Source organism: Eucyclogobius newberryi, unplaced genomic scaffold (genome assembly GCF_026437365.1).
Source record: "Eucyclogobius newberryi isolate DKJ021-1_F unplaced genomic scaffold, fEucNew1.0.hap1 SCAF_11, whole genome shotgun sequence".
NCBI lineage: Eukaryota > Metazoa > Chordata > Actinopteri > Gobiiformes > Gobiidae > Eucyclogobius > Eucyclogobius newberryi.
In genome coordinates this window covers 13,951,357-13,971,104 of record NW_027315735.1, presented here as the reverse complement: position 1 = coordinate 13,971,104, position 19,748 = coordinate 13,951,357, and the positions used below count along the sequence as shown (strand labels likewise).

The 19,748-nt window shown below is 45.5% G+C and overlaps 1 protein-coding gene across 1 annotated transcript; it reads left to right on the top strand.

The window, feature by feature from the left end:
- Positions 1 to 15,914: 15,914 nt before the first annotated feature.
- On the top strand, positions 15,915 to 18,600 carry LOC140346842 (inward rectifier potassium channel 16-like). Its single transcript, XM_072433060.1, has 3 exons — positions 15,915 to 16,275; positions 17,077 to 17,677; positions 18,310 to 18,600. The coding sequence occupies exons 1-3, from the start codon at positions 15,923 to 15,925 to the stop codon at positions 18,589 to 18,591; spliced, it is 1,236 nt and encodes a 411-aa protein (XP_072289161.1). The 5' UTR covers positions 15,915 to 15,922; the 3' UTR covers positions 18,592 to 18,600.
- The last annotated feature ends 1,148 nt before the right edge of the window (positions 18,601 to 19,748 follow it).

The window sequence follows — 19,748 nt, the reverse complement described above, 5'->3', positions numbered from 1 at the left end:
GATGTAGGTGTCAGAGGCCCCGCCCTCAGCTGCTTTAAATCCTATTTATCAGATAGGTACCAATTTGTTAATGTAAACCAGAGCTCCTCACCTTGTTCTAAAGTAACCTATGGTGTGCCTCAGGGATCAGTACTCGGCCCAGTTCTGTTTACTCTATACATGCTGCCGTTGGGTCACATTATCAGAAAGTATGGCATTAACTTCCACTGCTATGCAGATGACACTCTGTGCATAGAGATATCTGCGCAATATAGGCAAAAAAAGAAGAATCCTTCCTAAAAGTGATGCTGAAAAACTTATCCATGCATTTGTAACGTCTAGATTAGACTACTGTAACTCCTGCTCACAGCGTGTCCTAAAAGCTCCATAAAAAGCTTTCAACTGGTTCAAAATGCAGCAGCAAGATTACTAACAGGAACAAAAAGAAGAGAGCACATTACACCGGTGCTGGAGTCTCTTCACTGGCTCCCCGTCGAGTTTAGAATCAAATTTAAAATTCTACTCTTGACCTACAAAGCCATAAATGACATGGCCCCATCCTACCTCAAAGATGCTATAGAACCATATCATCCAAACAGAGCTCTTCGCTCTCAGAATGCTGGCCTTCTGGTGGTCCCAAGAGTCTCTAAAAGCACAGTAGGAGGTAGAGTGTTTAGCTCCCAAGCTCCTGTGTTATGGAATCAGCTCCGGTCCATGTTAAAGAAGCCGACACAGTCTCTTCATTTAAGACCAGGCTTAAAACGTTCCTCTTTGAAATGGCTTATGGTCAGACTAGTTAAGAACGGAAATATAAAGCTACGGTTTCAGCTACGCTGCCCAAGGAGCAACTATGGGGGAAGTATGGCAGCTTGAGCACTATCCTCTGCTTCTGACTACTTATTCTATCAAACAATATTTAATATTTAATTCCACTTGCAAATTGTTCACTGCCTTATTTTTATTTTTCTCACTCCGAGGACCTGTGGACCCAGATGCTCCTCTCCTGGTGAAGTGGTCCCTGCCCCGTATGGATGGTCCCTCATCTGCCTGGAAGATCTGGTTCTCCTCCTTAAGAAGTGGTTCTCCTCCTGAAGATCTGGTTTTCTTCCTGAAGAACTGGTTCTCCTCCTGAAGAACTGGTTCTCCTCCTGAGTGGCTCCAGCTCCACTGTCTCTCTCACGTCCGTCTGTGAGAGTCAGATCTCTCCTTCACTCTGGAATTCCTCCAGGTTTCTACTTTTTCCCAAGGAGGTTTTTTGTAGTTTTTCCTGGCCGAGAAGGAGGTTCTAAGGACAGAGGACTCTGGGAGCGATCGTCCCTCGCCACCACAGACATTGCTTGATTTGTTTTTCACTGTCGCCCTCAGAGGCAACTGTTGTGATTTTGGGCATTACAAAAATACATTGAATTGAATTAAAAGCTATGAATGTGTTTGAACTGGTGTCACTCTGAGGGAGTGGCAAACAGAGACTACAGCGCCCTCTGCTAGGAAGGTGCTGATTCCCATCTCTGCAGGACCTGTACGTCTCCAGGGCTCCGGGATGAGCGGGTCTGATCAAAGCCGACCCTTCTCACCCTGGACATGGACTATTTGAGCCACTCCCCTAAGGCATGAGGCCACTCCCCTAAGGCATGAGGCCACTCCCCTAAGGCATGAGGCCACTCCCCTCAGGCAGGAGGCCACTCTCCATTCGTACCAGAACCTCGCTCCACAACCCAACAGTGTCTTTCCCTCTGCCGTTGGACTCATGATCACTTCTTAAACACTGTCACTTGTCACATTTAATCACTAAATGTTCACGTTCTGCTCTACAGATGAAAACTAAACTGTACATTTTGTGTACATGGTAAGCCTATTATTATTTTCATATCATAGTAAATTTAAATTGATATTCTTCTTCTTCATAAGCAATGGCAATAAACCTTTTCTGATTCTAAAGACGAATAAACAAATGTAAGAAAAATAAAGAGCTTAAATAATATCCACTGTATTCAATATTCTTGATGATGTCATTTAGATTGATATTTTTTGTATTTGCAGTAATAGTAACTGTCCTGTGCAGTTAAAGAGGCGTCAGAAGGATTTGGTGAGTTTAGGTATGTAATAATTGTCAGATGTTGGCGTCTCTTGTTCCTCTGGACTTTGCTCTTCACACGTCGAAGCTTCTGTTGTGTTTGAGCGGAAAATCTGAAGAAAAGTCTGCTCAAGGTAAGAAACATCAGCTCTCCTGATCTGACTGAAACTGTTCAAATGAGCTCCTGCACAGGAGATTCAGGTTTTTCTCCTGACTTATTTTTGTAAAAGACCTGGTTTAGTCCTGGTTTAAACCTGGTTTAGGTCTGGTTTAGACCTAGTTTAGACCTGGTTTGGACCTGGTTTAGTCCTGGTTTAGTCCTGGTTTAAACCTGGTTTAGACCTAGTTTAGACCTGGTTTAGACCTGGTTTGGTCCTGGTTTAGTCCTAGTTTAGACCTAGTTTAGACCTGGTTTAGACCTGGTTTAGATCTGGTTTGGTCCTGGTTTAGACCTGGTTTAAACCTGGTTTAGACCTAGTTTAGACCTGGTTTAGTCCTGGTTTAGTCCTGGTTTAGACCTGGTTTAAACCTGGTTTAGACCTAGTTTAGACCTGGTTTAGTCCTGGTTTAGTCCTGGTTTAAACCTGGTTTAGACCTAGTTTAGACTTGGTTAAGGCCTGGTTTAGACCTGGTTTAGACCTGGTTTAGTCCTGATTTAGTCCTGGTTTAAACCTGGTTTAGGTCTGGTTTAGTCCTGGTTTAGACCTGGTTTAGACCTGGTTTAGTCCTGGTTTCGTCCAGGTTTAGTCCTGGTTTAGATCTGGTTTAGACCTGGTTTAGTCCTGGTTTAGACCTGGTTTTGTCCTGGTTTAGACCTGGTTTAGTCCTGGTTTAGACCTGGTTTAGACCTGGTTTAGACCTGGTTTAGACTTGGTTAAGGCCTGGTTTAGTCCTGGTTTCGTCCTGGTTTAGTCCTGGTTTAGATCTGGTTTAGACCTGGTTTAGTCCTGGTTTAGACCTGGTTTTGTCCTGGTTTAGACCTGGTTTAGTCCTGGTTTAGACCTGGTTTAGACCTGGTTTAGACTTGGTTAAGGCCTGGTTTGGACCTGGTTTAGTCCTGGTTTAGTCCTGGTTTAAACCTGGTTTAGACCTAGTTTAGACCTGGTTTAGACCTGGTTTGGTCCTGGTTTAGTCCTAGTTTAGACCTAGTTTAGACCTGGTTTAGACCTGGTTTAGATCTGGTTTGGTCCTGGTTTAGACCTGGTTTAAACCTGGTTTAGACCTAGTTTAGACCTGGTTTAGTCCTGGTTTAGTCCTGGTTTAGACCTGGTTTAAACCTGGTTTAGACCTAGTTTAGACCTGGTTTAGTCCTGGTTTAGTCCTGGTTTAAACCTGGTTTAGACCTAGTTTAGACTTGGTTAAGGCCTGGTTTAGACCTGGTTTAGACCTGGTTTAGTCCTGATTTAGTCCTGGTTTAAACCTGGTTTAGGTCTGGTTTAGTCCTGGTTTAGACCTGGTTTAGACCTGGTTTAGTCCTGGTTTCGTCCAGGTTTAGTCCTGGTTTAGATCTGGTTTAGACCTGGTTTAGTCCTGGTTTAGACCTGGTTTTGTCCTGGTTTAGACCTGGTTTAGTCCTGGTTTAGACCTGGTTTAGACCTGGTTTAGACCTGGTTTAGACTTGGTTAAGGCCTGGTTTAGTCCTGGTTTCGTCCTGGTTTAGTCCTGGTTTAGATCTGGTTTAGACCTGGTTTAGTCCTGGTTTAGACCTGGTTTTGTCCTGGTTTAGACCTGGTTTAGTCCTGGTTTAGACCTGGTTTAGACCTGGTTTAGACTTGGTTTAGACTTGGTTAAGGCCTGGTTTAGTCCTGGTTTCGTCCTGGTTTAGTCCTGGTTTAGATCTGGTTTAGACCTGGTTTAGTCCTGATTTAGACCTGGTTTTGTCCTGGTTTAGACCTGGTTTAGTCCTGGTTTAGACCTGGTTTAGACCTGGTTTAGACCTGGTTTAGTCCTGGTTTCGTCCTGGTTTAGACCTGGTTTTGTCCTGGTTTCGTCCTGGTTTAGACCTGGTTTTGTCCTGGTTTAGACCTGGTTTAATCCTGGTTTAGACCTGGTTTAGACCTGGTTTAGACCTGGTTTAGACCTGGTTTAGTCCTGGTTTAGATCTGGTTTAGACCTGGTTTAGTCCTGGTTTGGATCTGGTTTAGACCTGGTTTAGACCTGGTTTAGTCTGGTTTAGTCCTGGTTTAGACCTGGTTTAGACCTGGTTTAGACCTAGTTTAGACCTGGTTTAGACCTGGTTTAGTCCTGGTTTAGTCCTGGTTTAGACCTGGTTTAGACCTGGTTTAGTCCTGGTTTAGTCCTGGTTTAGACCTGGTTTAGACCTGGTTTAGACCTAGTTTAGACCTGGTTTAGACCTGGTTTAGTCCTGGTTTAGTCCTGGTTTAGACCTGGTTTAGACCTGGTTTAGACCTGGTTTAGACCTGGTTTAGTCCTGGTTTAGATCTGGTTTAGACCTGGTTTAGTCCTGGTTTGGATCTGGTTTAGACCTGGTTTAGACCTGGTTTAGTCTGGTTTAGTCCTGGTTTAGACCTGGTTTAGACCTGGTTTAGACCTAGTTTAGACCTGGTTTAGACCTGGTTTAGTCCTGGTTTAGTCCTGGTTTAGACCTGGTTTAGACCTGGTTTAGACCTAGTTTAGACCTGGTTTAGACCTGGTTTAGTCCTGGTTTAGTCCTGGTTTAGACCTGGTTTAGACCTGGTTTAGACCTGGTTTGGACCTGGTTTAGACCTGGTTTAGACCTGGTTTAGTCCTGGTTTAGACCTGGTTTAGACCTGGTTTAGACCTAGTTTAGACCTGGTTTAGACCTGGTTTAGACCTGGATTAGTTTAGTCCTGGTTTAGACCTGGTTTAGACCTGGTTTAGACCTGGTTTAGACCTGGTTTAGACCTGGTTTGGACCCGGTTCATGTTGAATGAAAGGAAACAGCAAAAATAAAAAGATACGTGGATGAACTCAGTGGAAAACTCTGACTCCAATAAAACAAATGATTATGATTACTGTGAGTCGTGTGGATATGTTCTTTCTCATTGATCAGGTTTAAACTTAAGAATCTTTACACCGCAGCTCTTTGGTCCTGGTACAAGTCTGGAGCTCTGTCAAAACCAAATAACCTTCTTCTTCTTCTTCTTCTTCTTCTTCTTCTTCTTCTTCTTCTTCTTCTTCTTCTTCTTCTTCTTCTTCTTCTTCTTCTTCTTCTTCTTCAATACTGCATCTGCTGCCACCTACAGGATGTTGAGAGTGAAGTTAGATAGTTTCCTGTCCGTTCCCTCGACGCTCGTTCATTTATAAAGAAACATCAGACAAACACATTCTGTCCATCTTCATTTAAATATTTTATCTCTTTGTTTTCTTGACCTTCAGTGAGACCTTCTTTAGTGTCCCCTGCAGGACGGCACATTCACTTCATTGGATTTGGTTGCTACAGAAATGTGGCATTCATTCAAGGAGAAAATGTATTTATTTGACACAAAAGTGAATTTGAAAACTGAGTTTGTCTTAATCTGACTTCTGTTTGTGTCCAAACATTTAGTGTTTGTGTTTCAGACTCATGTGACTCCGCCTCCTCAGACTGAAGCTCCTCCTCTTTTCCACTACTTCCTCCTCCAGAAGCTCCTCGTCCCCTCTCCCTTCTCTCCTCTTCTTTCTCTGTGCCTCCTCCTCCTCCTCTCCTCCTCCTCCTCTCCACCTCCTCCTCTAGAAGCTCCTCCTCCGCTCTGCTCTTCCTCCTCCGCTCCTCTTCCTCCTCCTCTGATCCTCTGCCCCTCCTTCAGAATTTCTGCATCCTCCTCTCAACCTCCTCCTTCTCCTCCTTCCCCTCTGCTCTTCCTCCTGCAGAAGCTCCTCCCTATCTTCCTGTTGAGCTACTTTGGTCTAACCTGTGGGACTCACCTGGACGTCTCACCTGGATGTCTCACCTGGACGTTTCACCTGGACGTCTCACCTGGACAGAAGAGCAGCCCCTGAAGACTGACCAAAGACACCAGAAAACCAGGTCTGAAGCAGAACTGGACCAAAGCTGCAGGTGAGAGCTTTAAAGAATTGTGTATTTGTCCAGTAAACGTGTCATCATGTAATTTATAAAGAATCCATTTCATTTGTTACTATTAAGTTGACTTTACTTTACTTTTTTTAGTCCTGGTTTAGACCTTGTTTAGACCTGGTTTAGTCCTGGTTTAGACCTGGTTTAGTCCTGGTTTAAACTAGGACTAAACCTTATCTGGTTTAGTCAAGGTTTAGTCCTAGTTTGGACCTGGTTTGGACCTGGTTTAGACCTGGTTTAGTCCTGGTTTAGACCTGGTTTAGTCCTAGTTTAGTCTTGGTTTAGACCTGGTTTAGTGTCAGTTTAACTTTTCTAAATGGAATAGATTTGATATTATAAAATGCTGTTAATGATGAAAATAAGAACAAAAACATAACATAAGTTTGGGTGCAATGTGTGTCTTAGGGACTTTTAATAAATATAATTCAAATATTTGTAATTTTTTAAATATGCATTAAACTAACAACAACGCACACAAACAAATCATGTTTCTTTACAGTTACAAAGCCTGTGAAACCAAATCTGATCTTGGTCCAGATCTGTGTTCAGACCTGGTTTTGTTTTTACTCTTTGTGTTGAAACTTTTCTCAGATTTCACGTTTGTGTCGCTCAGAGACGCAGCAGAGTGGCTTTTGTCACCACCGGCTTTTGTCTCTGTCCGTACAATATGTGAATGCTGTACTCTTAAGTACTACTGCAGTAGTTTTGCAGTAGTATTGCAGTAGTTTGGCAGTAGTATTGCAGTAGTTTTGCAGTAGTATTGCAGTAGTTTTGCAGTAGTATTGCAGTAGTATTGCAGTAGTATTGCAGTAGTATTGCAGTAGTGGGCAGTAGTATTGCAGTAGTATTGCAGTAGTGGGCAGTAGTATTGCAGTAGTATTGCAGTAGTATTGCAGTATTATTGCAGTAGTGGGCAGTAGTATTGCAGTAGTATTGCAGTAGTGGGCAGTAGTATTGCAGTAGCAGCATGAGCAGCTCCCTGTGTGTGTTGTGTGTATACTTTGTGTGTTGTGCCCCGTGTTTCAGTGTTGACAGAACAAAGTGTGGCTCGAAACACACATGCACGCACACACACACACACACACCTGCACGCACACACACGCGCGCACACACACACACACACACACACACACACGTGCACACACGTGCACGCACACACACACACACACACACACGTGCACACACATGCACGCACACACACACGTGCACGCACACACACACAAACACACACACGTGCACGCACACACACACAAACACACACACGTACACGCACACACACACACAAACACACACATACGTGCACGCACACACACACACACACACACACTCACACGGACACACACACACAAACACACACACCCACACACACACGTGCACACACACACACACACACACACTCACGCGGACCTGGTTTAGACCTGGTTTAGACCTGGTTTAGTTTAGTCCTGGTTTAGACCTGGTTTAGACCTGGTTTAGTTTAGACCTGGTTTAGACCTGGTTTGGACCTGGTTTAGACCTAGTTTAGACCTGGTTTAGACCTGGTTTAGACCTGGTTTAGACCTGGTTTAGTTTAGTCCTGGTTTAGACCTGGTTTAGACCTGGTTTAGTTTAGACCTGGTTTAGACCTGGTTTAGACCTGGTTTAGACCTGGTTTAGACCTAGTTTAGACCTGGTTTAGACCTGGTTTGGACCCGGTTCATGTTGAATGAAAGGAAACAGCAAAAATAAAAAGATACGTGGATGAACTCAGTGGAAAACTCTGACTCCAATAAAACAAATGATTATGATTACTGTGAGTCGTGTGGATATGTTCTTTCTCATTGATCAGGTTTAAACTTAAGAATCTTTACACCGCAGCTCTTTGGTCCTGGTACAAGTCTGGAGCTCTGTCAAAACCAAATAACCTTCTTCTTCTTCTTCTTCTTCTTCTTCTTCTTCTTCTTCTTCTTCTTCTTCTTCTTCTTCTTCTTCTTCTTCTTCTTCTTCTTCTTCTTCTTCTTCTTCTTCTTCTTCTTCTTCTTCTTCTTCTTCTTCTTCTTCTTCTTCTTCTTCTTCTTCTTCTTCTTCTTCTTCTTCTTCTTCTTCTTCAATCACTCACTTTTCTACTTTTGTTCTCTTTAAGCAGAAAACATCAGACGAACACATTCTGTATGTTTCAGTATTCGGTATGTTTGATAACCTTTTTTTAAGAGTAAATTGGGGCACCAGCCATAGATTAGGCATTTAACAACTCTAATCAAATATCTATAATACAAAATAAATACATTGAAAAAAAATTACAAATGATTTGCTCGTTGATCTGAAGGTTTGTGAGAACGTAACCGTGACATTGACCCCTTTTCTGGAAATGAATGAACACTTTACCAATTGTGGGTTATGAAGATTTATTGACCAAATAATTAAACAGCTATATAAATTAGGAATATGAAAATGAGTGGATAACTGATGGAAACACTAGACACGATTGTTCTAGAATCTAGATCTATCTAGTTGTGTGTTGGAGTTAATTCTAAGATGATATTATCAGCCAAACTGTGAAGTGCATTATACGAACGGAACCAGGAGCTGTGATCCTGAGGAGATGGGCCTGTGTGGAGTCCAGGAGCCTGTGTGTCCTTGGCTCTGAGGTGAGCCTCAGAAAAAGGGCAGTTGCGCTGATTCACAGATGAAGCTGGTCTGAAAAGACTGTCCTGGACTTGGAAAGTTGCAAAAAGGTACTTTGCTTGATTTTGCATGATGCAGTATCAATCACGTTTAAAACGGGCACAGAATTCTTAGTTCTGGGGAGAAGGTTAGCTTCTGGCTCTGGAATGTCTTTGTCCCGTAGCTTAGCTTAGCTTAGCATCACTAGGCCAGAGGTGAGCCCTCTCCCAAGGTCTCATGGACCTTGGTGGAACTCTCGATGGAGCTCCGATGGAAGATTGAATGGAACTGGCCTGTTTCCTTTGTCTCTTTCTCTGACTTATTCCTCTGTGGGTTGAGATTTGGCGCCTGAGGTTTCAACCAATCATCACGCACTGCTAAGTCAGAGCTTGATAAGACAAGAGATCTGGAATAATGTTTAGCATTAACATGAGGCCACAATAGTTACAAAGGTAAAATTATCCACAAGACAAGTTATAAAACAGTTAAATGAACATGCACAATAACATTATGTACAGTAAAGTCATCTGGTGGACAAATTCTGCAATCTGGTAAATGTTGTCTACAACTGAAAACAGACAAATAGATTATATTTTATGTATATAATTGATTAAATATCAAATTTGGAGAGGGCGCTAGAGAGACATTTTATTAGCTAGCCACTACATTTGCATATCATTGCATTCAGCTTTGAAATCTTCACAAACACTAATAAAATTCCCCCCAAATTGTTTTTATGAAATGTAAAGTTTTTTGAAATCTTGAAAAAAAAAAAAAAAAAATATATATATATATATATATATATATATATAAAAAAAAAAATCACGATGACCACACCCGGAGGCATAAAAGCTTCAACTTCATAACATTTAATTGCTCAATGGTTTGTTCCAATATGGGCGACTTCCTGTATGATTTAGGGCGGGGTCATAATATAATGTTTTACATGTCCTCACATGAAGTATTTTTTGGAGTGAGCGTCATATTTTTACTACCACTTTTTTTTGCGTCAGGCTCCCATTGGCCCCATGTTAAAGGCGTTATGGACAATTTTTAGACGATTTGAGAACTGCGCATGCGCACTCCCCCGTGCGGACTGATACAACACACACGTGCGTTTGTTTATTACCCGGATGGATCGCATCGCATCTCTCGTCTCCCGTAGATTTCCGTCTCTTCAGAGTCAGCTCGAACAGTCTTTCTCAGTCCTAATTTTGTCCCGTACACTGAGGGAACTATATTATGATAGATCCATGCGCTTAGACACGCGGAAACGTGCTGCTCTCATGGGGACGAGCCGCACGCGGCTGCAGGTGATCGATAGGTGCGTTTTATGATTGATAGGTTGCAGGACTAATCGGCAGTCCACGCCACGAGGAAATAAGACTCAGATTTGCGCCAAAAAAATCGTCCATTCAACCTTTAATTGATTTTTGCGCTACTGAGCCGTCTTTTAATATAAAAAAAAAGAAAAAATTAGAACTCCAAGCATAATAAGCATACGAGCTCACGAGGTCGACTCTGGTCGTACGCAAACTTTATGAAGACACAAAAGCAAAGACGATAAATATCACATCTTGACCAATCAGTTGATATTGTGATTATTGTACTTAAACTATTAAACTTTACAAATAGCACAAACTTCACTCTTCGTCAGCGTTACAGTGAGCACAGCGCCCCTGTTGCCTTGTACCCGGAATCCCTCTGTGATGTCATCAATGTGCCACGTGCCATTGAAAATACAGATGAAGCAAAATAAAGGAGTTATTATTAGTCAAATCATAAATGTGTGATTTATGTGACTTCTGTTTACAGTAATAATAAAGGTCAAACGTGACATAGTGTTCCTTTAAATAGGAGGTTGTTTCTCTCTCCCCCTCTCCACTCCTCCTCTCTCTCCCCTCTCCACCTCTCTCTCCCCTCCCCACTCTCTCCACTCCTCCTCTCTCTCCCCTCTCCACCTCTCTCTCCCCTCCCCACTCTCTCCACTCCTCCTCTCTCTCCCCTCTCCACCTCTCTCTCCCCTCCCCACTCTCTCCACTCCTCCTCTCTCCCCTCTCCTCTCTCTCCCCTCTCCTCCCCTCTCTCCCCCTCGCTCTCTCCTTCTCTGCCCTTGTGCCTTTGACCCTCGGGGGCCTGAGCTGCTGCTTTGGTCAAACACAGAAAAACACGGATGAAACACACGGAACAAGCAGCCATTAAGAGCTAAGTGCAGTGTAATGGAGCGGAACGAAGGAGGAGAAGAACGAGTGAAGGAGGAAAAGGACAAATGAAGGAGCAAAAGGACTGAAAGACAGAGAGAAGAGAAGAGGGGGCGCAAAGGAAAGGAGAGCTAATGGAGTCAAAGGGACAAAGGGAACATCCTCTGAAAGTGTAATTCTGTGTTTGGATGAAGGGATTTAAGTGGAAAACAGATGAGTAAAGAACGAGAAACTAACCTGTGACGGAGGGAGAGAAAGGTCAAAGGAAGAAGGGCCGAGGAAACAAGGACAGAGGAAATAAGGACAGAGGGCACAAGGACAGAGGAAACAAGGACAGAGGAAACAAGGGCAGAGAAACAAGGACAGAGGAAACGAGGGCAGAGGAAACATTTACAGAGGAAATGAGGACAGAGGAAACGAGGATGTAGTAAAGGAGCTGAGTCAGTGGACAGTTTCAGTGTTGGACTTAAAGAACAAGGACAGACCTGGAGCCGGCGTAACTCTCTCTGAAGAGAAACAGAAATTATACCTTAAATAAATAAATAATTATAACTTAGTCCAAATATTTAGTTATGTCCTCAGTTATATCGTCATATAAAATATTATACATTTATTATTTATTTAAAGGTACAAACAATGTCAAATGTCAGAGATTTCTTTGTGGTTCCATGTGTTCGTGATGTCACTTTATCTGTGGTCACTTTGACTCGGGTCACTTTGTCTGTGGTCACTTTTTCTGGGGTAATTTTGTCTGAGGTCACTTTGTCTGAGGTCACTTTGTCTGAAGTAACTTTGTCTATGGTCACTGTCTGGTAACACTTTGTGTGAGGTCACTTTGTCTTTGGTCACTTTGTGGTCACTTTGCCATTGGTCACTTTGTCTGGGGTCTCTTTGTCTGTAAGTCTGTAAGCCCTGAGCAACAGACCCCAAACCCCATAGTCCTGGAGCACCCCCCAAAGGACACGGTCGAAAGCCTTCACCAGATCCACAAAGCACATGTGGACTGGTTGGACAAACTCCCATGAACCCTGGAGCACCCGATGGAGAGTTTAGAGCTGGTCCAGTGTTCCACGACCGGGACAAAAAACACTCAGCTCCTCCTGACTCCTTCTTGAACAGATGCACGACCCCGATCTGCCAGTCCAGAGGCACTGTCCCCGAACGCCAGGCGATGTTGCAGAGACGTGTCAACCAAGACAGTCCTACAACATCCAGAGACTTTAGGTACTCAGGGCGGATCTCATCCACCCCCAGAACCCTGCCACTGAGAAGTTTGCGAACAACCTCAGTGACTTCAGCTTGGGTGATGGACGAGTCAGCCTCTGAGTCCTCAGTCTCTGCTTCCTCTTCGGAAGACGTGACGGTGGGATTAAGGAGACCCTCAAAATATTCCTTCCACCGTCCCATGACATCCCCAGTCGAGGTCAGCAGGTCTCCACCCGCACCGTAAACGGTGTTGGTGAAGCACTGCTTCCCCCTCCTGAGGCGCCGGACGGTTTGCCAGAATTTAATTGGGGCAGACCGATAGTCCTCCTCTACGGCCTCCCCGAACTCCTCCCTTTTGCCTCTGTGACGGCATAAGCTGTGGCACGCATGGCCTGCCGATACCTGTCAATGGTCTCAGGAGTCATACAAGCCTAAGAGGCCTGATAGGCCTTCTTCTTCAGCCTGACGGCATCCCTCACTTTCGGTGCCGACCACCGGGTTCGGGGGTTGCCGCCAGGACAGGCACCTGAGACCTTGCGACCACAGCTCCGAGCAGCCGCGTTGACAATGGAGGCGGAGAACATGGTTCACTTGGACTCAATGTCCCCAGCCTCCCCCGGGATATGGGAGAAGCTCTCCCGGAGGTAGGAGTTGAATACCCTACTGACAGAGGGCTCTGCAAGACGTTCCCAACAGACCCTCACAATGCGCTTGGGTCTGCCAAGTCTGTCCGGCTTCCTCCTCCGCCAGCGAATCCAACTCACCACCAGGTGGTGATCGGTTGACAGCTCTGCCCCTCTCTTCACCCGAGTGTCCAAGACACGCAGCCGGAGGTCAAATGACACGACAACAAAGTCGATCATTAATCTCCGGCCTGTGTCTTGGTGCCACGTGCACTGATGAACACCCTTGTGCTTGATCATGGTCACTGTCGTTGCCCACGTTGAAGACGTCCCCCCAACAACGGAGTCCCCAGTTGGTATACTGTCTACTGGCCGGGTACTCCGCACTGCTACTGCTCTGCACAACAGTGAGAGACCCAAAGGCATAAGGACGCGACCCTCTCGTTCACTGGGGTGAACTCCAACACGTGGCAGCTAAGCTCTGGGGCTATAAGCCCACACCAGCCCACCGCCAGAGGAGATGGGTTCGAGAGCCCAAACTGTGCGTGGAGGTGAAGCCGACTATATCTAGTCATATTTGTGGTCAGTGGGTCCGACCGCTCGCTGCAGATTCACATGGAGCCTGTGGTCAGTGGGTCTGACCACTCGCACGCAAACACTTCTTGTCTTTGCCCGAGTTATAATACTATGAACCATAGTCAACACATGTGCTCTCCCACCAAACTAAGCTTATGATGGACTTTAAGTTAGAATAACATTTGATACATTTCCTTATTTAAAGCCAGGACAGAGCATTCAGACAGGCTAAAGCTCCACCGCGGAACATTTCATCACATGAAAGAGAAAATACACAAGATGTTCTCTGGTTTTTCCCAAACTGAATCTTCTGTCCTTCATTTTTCTCAATAAATAAATTATTTTTCTTTCTGACTTCAGATTCTTCTGAAAATGATAATGACTTATTATGAACCAGAACGAGCGAAAACCACAAAGACAATCCCAGAACCATGCCTGACCCAGGACTAAACCAGGTCTAAACCAGGACTAAACCAGGTCTAAACCAGGACTAAACCACGCCTGAGCCAGGACTAAACCACGCCTGAGCCAGGACTAAACCACGCCTAAACCAAGACTAAACCAGGTCTAAACCAGGACTAAACCAGGACTAAACCAGGACTAAACCACGCCTGAGCCAGGACTAAACCACGCCTAAACCAAGACTAAACCAGGTCTAAACCAGGACTAAACCAGGACTAAACCAGGACTAAACCACGCCTGAGCCAGGACTAAACCACGCCTAAACCAAGACTAAACCAGGTCTAAACCAGGACTAAACCAGGACTAAACCAGGACTAAACCACGCCTGAGCCAGGACTAAACCAGGCCTAAACCAAGACTAAACCAGGTCTAAACCAGGACTAAACCAGGCCTAAACCAGGACTAAACCAAGTCTAAACCAGGTCTAAACCAGGTCTGAACCAGGTCTGAACCAGGTCTGTACCAGGACTAAACCAGAACTAAACCAGGTCTAAACCAGGTCTAAACCAGGACTAAACCAGGTCTAAGCCAGGTCTAAACCAGGTCTAAACCAGGACTAAACCAGGTCTAAAGCAGGACTAAACCAGATCTGTACCAGGACTAAACCAGGTCTGAACCAGGTCTAAACCAGGTCTAAAGCAGGACTAAACCAGGTCTGAACCAGGACTAAACCAGGTCTGAAGCAAGTCTGAAGCAGGTCAGGCTCTGGGCGTTTCCTGGTTTTACCGTAATCCTCTTCAGTTCGGACCAAACCCAAACGATCGGAAATACGAAGATTCTAAATTACAGTAAATTCCTGTTTTTTTGTGGTCAGTTCAGTTTCACAGGAAAAACTGACAGATTGTTTCATCTTTTTATTCATACTTTTCTGTTGGTTTTGGCCCTGAGTTTAGCTCTTTTATCCCAGTGTTTAGTTCTTTTGTACCAAAGTTTAGTTCTTCTGGACCTGAGTTTAGTTCTTCTGTCCCTGATTTTAGTTCTTCTGGCCCTAAGCTTAGTTCTTCTGGCCCTGAGTTTAGTTCTGGACCTGAGTTTAGTTCTTCTGTCCCTGAGTTTAGTTGTATTGTCCCTGAGTTTAGTTCTTCTGGCCCTGAGTTTAGTTGTATTGTCCCTGAGTTTAGTTCTTCTGGCCCTGAGTTTAGTTCGTCTGGCCCTGAGTTTAGTTCTTCTGCCCCTGAGTTTAGTTCTTCTGGCCCTGAGTTTAGTTCTTCTGGCCCTGAGTTTAGTTCTTCTGGCCCTGAGTTTAGTTCTTCTGGCCCTGAGTTTAGTACGTCTGGCCATGTGTTTAGTTCTTCTGGCCCTGAGTTTAGTTCTATTGTCCCTGAGTTTAGTTCTTCTGGCCCTGAGTTTAGTTCTTCTGGCCCTGAGTTTAGTTCTTCTGGCCCTGAGTTTAGTTCTTCTGTCCCTGAGTTTAGTTCTTCTGTCCCTGAGTTTAGTTCTTCTGTCCCTGAGTTTTGTTCTTCTGTCCCTGAGTTTAGTTCTTCTGGCCCTGAGTTTAGTTCTTCTGGCCCTGAGTTTAGTTCTTCTGTCCCTGAGTTTTGTTCTTCTGTCCCTGAGTTTAGTTCTTCTGGCCCTGAGTTTAGTTCTTCTGGCCCTGAGCTTGGAAAAGTACCAGGCGTGTTGGAGATAAGACTTTTACTTTGTTATACTTTGTTATACTGCTCAATATCCATATTGGGCGGGGCCTTCAAAGTCATTCCCTTGTACTTTCATCACCTCCTTCTAAACTTACAATTCAAAACACTCGGTCAGAATTAATGTATTTATTTATGGAACCAGTTTAAACCCTAAGGTGACCAAGGCCAAAGTGAAATCACACACATCATAAAAACCTTTACACATTGAAAATACTTTTATCAGAGGAACATAAACCTTCCCTGAAAGTACAATGGAGTGTTGGCTCTGACAGTATAACGTTTCAATCGAGAAGAACATTTGTGCACAAGAACAACACAAACCAATGATCTATATTTCATTTCAAACTGAGTCAGTCTCTGTTCATTTTCTTCTGCTTTTCCAGAGCCAGTGGGACTTCTCCTTCCACACGCTTCTTGTCTCTTCAGGTTCCTTAGGTTCTTCAGGTTCCTCATGTTGCCGTTTCTCCTCAGGTTCCTCCAGGATGCCGATTCAGTACGCCTTTGTGGGGCCCTCGGACGGCGCGTCCCAGGCCACACGGCAGCGTTTCGTGCGTAAAGACGGCTCCGGGGATGTGGTTTTCCGGCACGTCCCGGCGGAGTGGCTGCTGTTGGTCACCGACATCTTCACGACGCTGGTGGAGATCCGCTGGAGGGTCATGTTCCTGGTCTTCGCGCTCTCCTACATCTTGTCCTGGATGTTCTTCGGGCTGCTCTTCTGGGTCATCGCCATTGCTCACGGTGACGTTCAGAATCCAAACTCTGAGCCGTGTGTTTACGAAGTCCGGAGCTTCACCGCGGCGTTCCTCTTCTCTCTGGAGACGCAGACCACCATCGGGTAAGAGCTGAGGTCCTTTATCCTTCAGGTCAGGGTTTCCCACCAGATTATCTCCAGATGATACTGTATTTGATCTATTTTAAACTGAAAACTGTACAATAATCAAGTGAACTAGTCAAATGTACCTGAATTTACGGATTTTTTTCTGTTTAAATTATTATCAGTGTCATTATAATTTTGAGAGAGGAAAAGTTATATTTGTATCATTATCATATTTTGCTTTAAGGAGACATATTCTCCAGAATCAACTATTAGCACAGTGGCGAGTGAGCGGAAGTCACCAGGGGGCGCTGTTGTGCACAGCGACTACTGTTTTCCTCCCCATTTAGCCGCTGGAGTTGTATTTAGAGGGTTGATTATAAGTGATCGGGAAAAGGTGGAACGTGAGGATGAGCACTTGAAGTTGATTGGTCAAAGCAGCAGGAATCTAACTTTAGTTAAACCTGCACATTTTAAAAACTAAATTGTCTGTATTTCTGCTGAAATAGTTTCACTCGCCATTTATTTTGGTTTGTTTAGGCATTTCACCTTTGACACCACCCAAACCACGCCCCCTATGCCAGACATGTACCCCGGTACGCCCTTCAAACACGCCCCCTACCCCTGACCGACATTCCCCCTACCTCAGACACGCCCCCCCTAGACACGCCCACCTCCTCAGGCTAGAAGTTGACAGTTTACAGCAGAGCCACAGCTGCTGCTCACAGACTTCCTTTACTGTCTTGTATTTTCACAATAAAAGCACTGTTGTTGTTTTTACTTTCTTCTCACCTTTAACATTAAACCTTAAATTCTCCTCAGCTACGGTTTCCGTGGAATGTCGGAGAACTGCATGTCTGCGATCATCGTGGTTACGATCCAGGACGTGATGAGTTGCTTCATCGACACCTTCGTCATCGGCATCGTGGTCGCGAAGATGGCGTCGGCGCGGAAACGAGCGCAGACAGTCGGCTTCAGCCATTGTGCCGTCATAAACCTACGGAACGGCGCCCTCTGCCTGTCGTGGCGATTGGGCGACTTCCGACGCCATCACCTAGTGGAGGGCACGGTGCGCGCACAGATCGTCCGCTCCACAGTGCACTCCACGGGGAAGGTCGACGTCACGTACCGGGATCTGGTTCTGCAGCAGAACACCGTGATCTTAGCCACGCCCACCACCATCACTCACTGCATCGACGCCGCCAGCCCGCTCTACGCCGTGAGCCTGGTTGGCTTGCAGCGCGAGGACTTTGAGCTGGTGGTCTCCTTCACATACACGGACGACACGACCGGGATCCTACACCAGACGCGCTCCTCGTACACGCCCAATGACATCCACTGGGGGGAGCTGTTCCAGGAGATGATCCAAGTGACCAGGAGGGCCTACAGGGTGGACTACAGCCTGTTCCACCACACCGCCAGGGTAGGACCGGGACAGGGACTAGGATGGGGACCAGGACCGTGACTAGGACTAGGACTAGGACTAGGACTAGGACCAGGACCAGAACCAGAACCAGAACCAGAATCGGGAGCAGGACTGGAGCCAGGACCAAGACTGGGACCAGGACTAGGATTAGAACCAGGACCAGAACCAGACTGGGACGGGGACTGAGACTCAGACCAGGAGATGCAGCGAGATGTCCTGAACCAGGACTAAACCAGATCTAAAACAGGACTAAACCAGGTATAAAATAGTATTAAACCAGGATTAAAACCAGGTCTGAACCAGGACTAAACCAGGTTCTAAACCAGGTCTAAAACAGTATTAAACCAGGACTAAACCAGTGTTGGCCCTGCGACGAGTTGGCCAGTGTCCAGGTAGTACCCCGCATAAGGCCCAAAGTCACTGGAATAGGCTCCACCCGCGACCCCTAACGGGAAAAAGCGGTAGAAAATAAATGAATGAATAAACCAGGTCTAAACCAGGACTAAACCAGGACTAAACCAGGTCTGAACCAGGATTAATCCAGGTCTGAACCAGGACTAATCCAGGTCTGAACCAGGACTAATCCAGGTCTAATCCAGTACTAGGATTTGGCTTCCTTGTTCTTCCAGGTGTTGGTGCCGATCATCAGTGCGGCGGACTTCGAGCAGAAGAAACAGCTGCGATTAGCCAACTCACCTCGACACTCGCCCAGACACTTGCCCAGACTCTCGCCCAGACTGTCCCCGAGACAGAGGCAAAAAGTGGGTTCGGACCAGAACCTGAACCAGAACCCGACCGGCGAGAACCTTCTGAAGCCGCCGAGCGTCAATGTGGAGCTGGTGACGGAGAAAAGCCCAGACACGACGCCCAGAACTGCGAGCGAAGATGACGCCAAAAAAACGGAAATGTGAAAGGATCGAGGGAGAGTGGGTGGGGCTAAGGGCGGGGCTGAGGGCAGAAGGCGGGGCTGAGGGTAGAGGGCAGGGCAGGGGGTCGAGGGCGAGGCATCAGGTGAGGGTGGAGGGCGGGGCATCATGCAGGGATAGAGGGTGAGTCAGGGGGTAGAGGGAGGGGCATCAGGTGATGGTAGAGGGCGGGGGTAGAGGGAAAGGCAGAGGGTAGAGGGTAGAGGGTGGGGCACGGGGGAGGGGGTAGAGGGTAGAGGGCGAGGCATCAGGTGAGGGTGGAGGGCGGGGCATCATGCAGGGATAGAGGGTGAGTCAGGGGGTAGAGGGAGGGGCATCAGGTGATAGTAGAGGGCGGGGGTAGAGGGAGAGGCAAAGGGTAGAGGGTGGGGCGATGCCTCGTAGAGGGCGAGGCATCAGGCGGGGGGAGAGGGCGGGGCAGGTGGTAAGAGGGTGGGGGAAAAGGGGCTGGGCACTTGGGCAACAATACTTGATACTCAAGTATCACAATATTGATCCTATACCATGTGTTTGTATTAAAGCATTCAACGTTCTATAGAAAGTGTTACTTTGTGTCAAATGTAACTGAACATGACACGTGCAGATGAACTACATACAAACAACATATTTCAAATGTAATTGAAAAACACACGTAATGATGTTTTTTCTCGAGTCTGGATCAGTTTGAAGTGTTTAAATGTGTTTTACCGCCTTAAAAACGAAAAGCAGCTGTCCAGGAGCTGCCACAGTATTCATACTTGTTATTCATATCCATCCTTCATATTCACTATCTGGAGTTTACTGTGAAGCTAACATTAGCATAATAACAGTGCACTTCCTGCTTCAAACTTCAGAATAAAACAGATTTACTTTATCACAAGAAACAAAAGAGGTTTTTTTGTGATGGGAATTTTTGTGCCAGTTTTAGAGAGTAAATATTGTGTAGTTTTAATTTATATTCAGTTGAAAGTGCATTACATTAAAACATTAAGGTTTGTAAAAGTTTAGACGATTCTGCCGTTTGTTTGTCCGAATTTCCTGTTTTTCACTGAATTTAACGTCAATGAACCGAAAACAAACGACAGACGTTTAAATAAAACACTTCTAAAAATAAGACCAACGCAAACAAAGCAGGATCCATTTAAGAACCAGGTCTAAACCAG

What these genes read in the sequence shown, in the direction of transcription:
- LOC140346842 (XM_072433060.1), top strand. Translation starts at nt 15,923, where the DNA reads ATGCCGATTCAGTACGCCTTTGTGGGGCCCTCGGACGGCGCGTCCCAG. An exon ending in GAGACGCAGACCACCATCGG is followed by an intron (nt 16,276 to 17,076) that starts GTAAGAGCTGAG and finishes AATTCTCCTCAG; the next exon opens with CTACGGTTTCCGTGGAATGT. An exon ending in TGTTCCACCACACCGCCAGG is followed by an intron (nt 17,678 to 18,309) that starts GTAGGACCGGGA and finishes TTGTTCTTCCAG; the next exon opens with GTGTTGGTGCCGATCATCAG.